At 43.3% G+C, this 6,928-nt stretch overlaps 1 protein-coding gene across 1 annotated transcript; it reads left to right on the top strand.

Moving 5' to 3' along the window:
• The first annotated feature begins 313 nt into the window (after positions 1-313).
• Positions 314-6,635, top strand: LOC135532562 (oocyte zinc finger protein XlCOF20-like). Its single transcript, XM_064960043.1, has 2 exons — positions 314-520; positions 2,553-6,635. Exons 1-2 carry the CDS (start codon positions 328-330, stop codon positions 3,404-3,406), a joined length of 1,047 nt encoding a protein of 348 aa, XP_064816115.1. The 5' UTR covers positions 314-327; the 3' UTR covers positions 3,407-6,635.
• The last annotated feature ends 293 nt before the right edge of the window (positions 6,636-6,928 follow it).

Here is a 6,928-nt window from a genome sequence, read left to right as displayed (position 1 = left end):
GCTTATAGGGGGATGTTTGAATCGGCTACTGAGGATGGGGTGGTAATGTCAATCACTGAGTGTATCAGATATTAGTAATGAATTTGAACTGAATATGTTTGTACTCAACAGCCAGTGTTTTTCTTCACTTATGGCCTAATCTGACTGGCTGTTGCCGTAAATCCTATATTTATTTTATGGAAAAGGGGTTTCGGCTGGACGGGATGTGTGTTTAGCTAGCTTAGATACATGTTTGTCTTTTCTGGAGCTATACCACAATCAAGATTTGTGAAAATCACCCTGAACTCTTTCGGTCTTCTCTTCTTTTAGATCCACCTCTAGCCTACCATGTCTGAACCAGGTTGTGGTGTTCCAGCCCAGAGAAGCTCACAGCAGGGTCCAGAGTTGCTGTCAGTGAAGCTGGGGGACTGCAGTCAAACAGTGGAACTCAATGTGATTGTCAAAGACGAGGAGGAGGAGAGAGAAATCAATGAGGGGGAGGAGGAAGAGCGAGAGGAGGACAGGGCCTCTGTTGACTCAGGTAAATTCAGGCTAAAATCCTTTGGTTCAGAGGTAAACAACCCAAAATAAGCATTGATTTTCTGGTTCATTAAGAAATGTAAACATGTGTTTTTGGTTGTTGAATAAAATGTTAATTCTGAATATTTAGGCAAGTTAGCTGGCAAACTCATTGATTCTGCTTTGTAGTATAACCCTCAGACTTCTGTATGTGTAAGAGGTGAGGCGAGTGCCCCAAAAAAATGGCTAACGACCAATATGCAATGCATTGTAATTTGACAATTGGTTTCAGAGCTGGTCATGGGTGCACCTCAGCCACGCTCAAGGTCCTAGACAATATCATAACCGCCACCGATAAAAGACAGTACTGTGCAGCCATCTTCATCGATCTGACCAAGGTTTTCGACTCTGTCAATCACCGTATTCTTATTGGCAGACTCGACTGCCCTGGTTTCTCAAATGATTGCCTCGCCTGGTCTACCAACTACTTCTCTGATAGAGTTCAGTGTGTTCAATCGGACGGCCTGTTATCCGGACCTCTGGTACTCTCTATGGGGGTACCACAGGGTTCAATTCTTGGGCCGACTCTTTTCGCTGTATATATCAACGATGTCGCTCTTGCTGCGGGTGATTCCCTGATCCACCTCTACGCAAAGGACACCATTTTGTATACATCTGGCCCTTCTTTGGACACTGTTAACTAACCTTCAATGCCATTCAACACTCCTTCTGTGGCCTCCAACTGCTCTTAAATGCTAGTAAAACCAAATGCATGCTTTTCAACCGTTCGCTGCCTGCACCTGCCTGCCCGACTAGCATTACTACTCTGGACGGTTCTGACCTAAAATATGTGGACAACTACAAATACCTAGGTGTCTGGCTAGACTGTAAACTCTCCTTCCAGACTCATATCAAACATCTCCAATCCAAAATCAAATCTAGAATCGGCTTTCTATTTCGCAACAAAGCCTCCTTCACTCACGCCGCCAAACTCACCCTAGTAAAACTGACTATCCTACCGATCCTCGACTTCGGCGATGTCATCTAGAAAATAGCTTCCAATACTCTACTCAGCAAACTGGATGCAGTATATCACAGTGCCATCCGTTTCGTTACCAAAGCCCCATATACCACCCACCATTGCGACCTGTATGCTCTCGTCGGCTGGCCCTCGCAACATATTCGGGCTCGCCAGACCCACTGTCTCCAGGTCATCTATAAATCTATGCTAGGTAAAGCTCCACCTTACCTCAGTTCACTGGTCACGATATCAACACCCAACCGTAGCACGCGCTCCAGCAGGTATATCTCACTGTTCATCCCCCAAGCCAGCACCTCCTTTGGCCGCCTTTCCTTCCAGTTCTCTGCTGCCAGTGACTGGAACGAAATGCAAAAAATTGCTGAAGCTGGAGACTTACATTTCCCTCACTAACTTTAAACATCAGCTATCTGAGCAGCTAACCGATCGCTGCAGCTGTACATAGTCCATCTGTAAATAGCCCACCCAATCTACCAACCTCATCCCCATACTGTTTTTATTTACTTTTCTGCTCTTTTGCACACCAGTATCACTGCTTGCACATAATCATCTGCTCATCTATCACTCCAGTGTTAATCTGCTAAATTGTAATTACTTAGCTACTGTGGCCTATGTATTGCCTTACCTCCTCACGCCATTTGCACACACTGTATGTAGACTTTCTTTTTTTTCTATTGTGTTATTGACTGTACACTTGTTTATTCCATGTGTAACTCTGTGTTGCTGTTTGTGTCGCACTGCTTTGCTTTATCTTGGCCAGGTCGCAGTTGTAAATGAGAACTTGTTCTCAACTAGCCTACCTGGTTAAATAAAGGTGAAATAAAAAATGCATTGTAATTTGACATTGTAATTTCACAATGGCATTATCTATGTGCGATGCAATGCAACAAGCCCTTGCAAAATATTTCTTTCAATACTCTGTTATTCCTAATGACTGTTGAATCCTACATTGTTAAACTTAAAGCCTTTGTTCCTCTGTCTGTTTCTTACCCTATATCTGTTCATATTCTTACAGGAGAGATCCCCAACCCAGACCCAGTCAACGAGCCCAGTTCCACAGAATCAATACTACCACCTGGTTGTGGGAGTTACCCCTGTCCTCAATGTGAGAAGAGTTTCAGTTCCTCAACTAACCTAAAGAATCATCAAAGAGTGCACACTGGAGAAAAACCTTTTGACTGCTCAGCATGTGGGAAGAGTTTCAGTGAGAAAGTAAACCTTAAGAGACATGAGAGAGTACATAGTGGAGAGAAGCCTTACCACTGCACCCAATGTGGGAAGAGCTTCAATCATTCTGGAAGCCTTAAGGAACATGAGAGAATACATACGGGGGAGAAGCCTTACCACTGCTCTCTGTGTGGAAAGAATTTTCGTGTCGCAGGAGGCCTAAAGAATCACCAGAGATCACACAGTGGAGAGAAGCCTTACCACTGCACTCAGTGTGGGGAGGGATTCACTCAGCTAAGAAGTCTTAAAAATCATGAGAGAATACCCATTGGAGGGAAGCCTGCCTGTCCTTTCAATGTAATTGTCCAAGAGGAGGAGGGTGAGAGGGGCATCGATGTGGAGGAAAAGAGAGAAGTTGAGGGAGAGGAGGACAAAAGTGGTGTAGTAAACAGTGCATGTCAGAGCAAAAACCAAACCATGAGGTCGAAGGAATTGTCCGTAGAGCTCCGTGACAGGATTGTGTCGAGGCACAGATCTGGGGAAGGGTACCAAAAAATTTCTGCAGCATTGAAGGTCCCCAAGAACACAGTGGCCTCCATCATTCTTAAATGGAAGAAGTTTGGAACCACCAAGACTCTTCCTAGAGCTGGCCGCCCGGCAAAACTGAGCAATCGGGGAGAAGGGCCTTGGTCAGGGAGGTGACCAGAACGTTACGGTAACCGTATTACCGCCACACTGGGGTTCATGATGGCCGTTTAGTCACGGTAATTAGGCTTCTCCGAGCTTTGATGCAGCTGATGGTCATTACTAGCCACCAAACTTTCTTAACTGCCTGGTACTCAGCACTCTGTTGTCCCTCTAATCACTCTGGGATCAATGCAAATGTATTCCAACATCTAATCAAACACTTCATGATAATGGTCCATTCCAAATCAAAACTAAACTAATTTCACACATTATTTTGTAAATGTAAAGACAACTTTAATATCAAGAATAGTCTGATAGGTGACAATGTCAGCTTGTGGATGATGTATTGTCACTTGTGGATGATGTATTGTCACTTGTGGATGATGTGTTGTCACTTGTGGATGATGTGTTGTCACTTGTGGATGATGTGTTATCACTTGTGGATGATGTGTTTCCACTTGTGGATGATGTTGTCACTTGTGGATGATGTGTTGTCACTTGTGGATGATGTGTTGTCACTTGTGGATGATGTGTTGTCACTTGTGGATGATGTGTTTCCACTTGTGGATGATGTGTTGTCACTTGTGGATGATGTATTATCACTTGTGGATGATGTGTTGTCACTTGTGGATGATGATGTGTTGTCACTTGTGGATGATGATGTGTTGTCACTTGTGGATGATGATGTGTTGTCACTTGTGGATGATGATGTGTTGTCACTTGTGGATGATGATGTGTTGTCACTTGTGGATGATGATGTGTTGTCACTTGTGGATGATGTTTCCACTTGTGGATGATGCCCAGCTCGTGCAGTAAGGCAAGAAACAGTGTATGCCTTTTTTATTTGTGACTTTTTCAAATCATAGTCGCACTCCTCATGAAGCCAAGCCCACAGGCCTATATGTTCTGATAAGGTTTGTATCACAACTAAAGTGGCCAAATCACTTCTTATAATTAAGCACATTAATCCGCTTTATAACTGGCGTAGAGCCTAACTGGCATACATTGGCTGCCCGAATTTGTTTTTGCTTTCGAGAAGTGTTTTCCCGCTAATTGATTTCATTTTTGTAACATCGGCTCTTATAGCCTACTGAGGTTTGTGCATTCCTACGCTCATAATGTGGTGAAATAGCCTGATAGTTTATTATCATTTTAAGCTAAATGTTCCGAGCTGTTGCATCAGCCTCAAGTGGTTGTATTAATTTGGGATCTATCGCATCCCACAACTGTCCCAGAGTATGTTTGGCATATTTATTTCTTGCACAGAAGGACAAATTGACCAATAGCATAGGTAAACGTTTGTACTATGGGGGATAGTAGATTGACATAGGCAAGTGCTTTTGCTGTTTGTTAGGCCTCCTCATCTTGTTGGTTGACGTAAAGTAGGCTAAATGTGGACCGTTCTAACTTCTTCAATATGCGCCTCGGAATTCGAAAAAGAGGGGCTTGCGCAGTTCCGTCCCCCCGATGTATCTGTCTTCACTTGTAGCCTAGTTCTCAGCTGAAATTCTCACGAGAAGGACCAGATCACGTGACGGGCGTTGGCTGATAGGAATGTAGATATCTGAGAGAGCCATGTGAGTGAAGTGCTTCGGCGAACGGCAGCTGGGAGAAGGGAATTATAATTGTTATATTCAGCCCAAAGGCACCGTGATGCATTTACGTCCACACAAGGGGGGGCGTCGCCCGGGAAATTCGAGGCCTGATGAGAATATTATCAAGTGCTTGTCAAAATTTTGAATGAGAGACTGATGAAGTGTGTGCAGCTTGCGACTATTTTTCAAATCGTGCTTAGAGTCCCATCATGCAGGCTTAGAATGTATTGAAAAATCAGAACATATATCCCAACGTTTGTATCACAACTAAAGTTGCATAAGTAACTCTACATGAAGCATAGAGTAGGACAGGATCCTGTGTTAACCGCTCAACACAGAGTAGCCCTCATGTGCGCACTTCCTTTTAAATTGTTTGTAGAAAATATCCTTCCTATCTTATTAAGCTGTATTCGTCGTACTATAAAATAATTTTTAAAAATAATGCCACGGAATTCTAAGCAAATCTTGTCTGCTAAATGAACTAGTGTAGCCCACAGCCATATCAGGACCTAACGTAAGGACAACTTTTACAGAGTATGGTATTCTGTTCTTCTGAAATAGACTAAATTTTATTCATATTGTGTTTCTTTAGACCTGTCTAAAATAAATAATGGATTTATTGTGATGTAGACTAGGTTAAATGGATGTATTAGACTTTTTAAACATGTAGAAGTTCCAAAGGTCTACATCAGTGGCTTGTAGGCTGCGTGTGGAAGCCAGGAGATGCGAAATGTGTTTGTTATTAATTAACGATCAATTACCGTGAGACCGGCAGTTATTTGCTTGACAATCACCGGCTGACAAAATGTCATGACCACCACAGCCCTACTCTGACAGAGCTCCAGACTTACTCTGTGGAGATGGGAGAACCTTCCAGAAGGACAACCATCTCTGCAGCATTCAGGCCTTTTATGGTAGAATGGCCAGACGAAGCCACTCCTCAGTAAAACGCACATGAGCGCCTCACTTGGAGTTTGCCAAAATGCACCTAAAGGACTCTCAGACCATGAGAAACCAGATTCTCTAGTCTGATGAAAGGAAACCAGGCACCGCTCATCACATGGCCAATACCATCCATATGGTGAAGCATGGTGGTGGCAGCATGATGCTGTGGGTATGTTTTTCAGCGGGAGGGACTGGGAGACTAGTCAGGATCGAGGGAAGATGAATGGCGCAACATATAGAGAGATCCTTGATGAAAACCTGCTGCAGAGTGCTCAGGATCTCAAACTGGGGTGAAGGTTCACCTTCCAACAAAACAACAACCCGAAGCATACAGCCAAGAGAATGCAGGAATGGCTTCTGGACATGTCTCTGAATGTCCTTGAGTGGCCCAGCCAAAAGACCGGACATGAACCCGATCAAACATCTCTAGGGAGACCTGAAAATAGCTGTACAGAAACGCTCCCCATCCAACCTGACAGAGCTTGAGAGGATCTGCTGAGAAGAATGGGAGAAACTCTGTAAATACAGGTGTGTCAAGCGTGTGGCGTCATACCCAAGAAGATTTGAGGCTGTAATCTCCGTCAAAGGTGCTTCAACAAAGTACTGAGTTAAGGGTCTGAATACTTATGTAAATGTGATATTTCAGTTTTTTATTTGTAATAAATTAGCAAAAATGTCAAAACTATTCTTGTTTTGTCATTATGGATTAGAGTATTGTGTGTAGATTGATGAGGGGGGGGGGGGGGTACAATTTAATCAATTTTAGAATAAGGCTGTAATGTAACAAAATGTTTAAAAAGTTGTCTGAATACTTTCCAAATGCACTGTATATAGACAGGTGTGTGCCTTTCCAACTCATGTCCAATCAATCAAGTTGTAGAAACATCTCAAGGATGATCAATGGAAACAGGAGGCACCTGAGCTCAATTTCAAGTCCCATAGGAAGGGGTCTGAATACTTATGTAAATAAGGTATTTCCATTTTTTTATTTTATCCA

This window comes from Oncorhynchus masou, unplaced genomic scaffold (genome assembly GCF_036934945.1).
Source record: "Oncorhynchus masou masou isolate Uvic2021 unplaced genomic scaffold, UVic_Omas_1.1 unplaced_scaffold_1906, whole genome shotgun sequence".
Classification (NCBI taxonomy): domain Eukaryota; kingdom Metazoa; phylum Chordata; class Actinopteri; order Salmoniformes; family Salmonidae; genus Oncorhynchus; species Oncorhynchus masou.
Note: the sequence above shows the minus strand (reverse complement) of the source record. Positions and strands in the feature narration are given on the sequence as shown.

What these genes read in the sequence shown, in the direction of transcription:
- LOC135532562 (XM_064960043.1), top strand. Translation starts at nt 328, where the DNA reads ATGTCTGAACCAGGTTGTGGTGTTCCAGCCCAGAGAAGCTCACAGCAG. An exon ending in CAGGGCCTCTGTTGACTCAG is followed by an intron (nt 521 to 2,552) that starts GTAAATTCAGGC and finishes ATATTCTTACAG; the next exon opens with GAGAGATCCCCAACCCAGAC.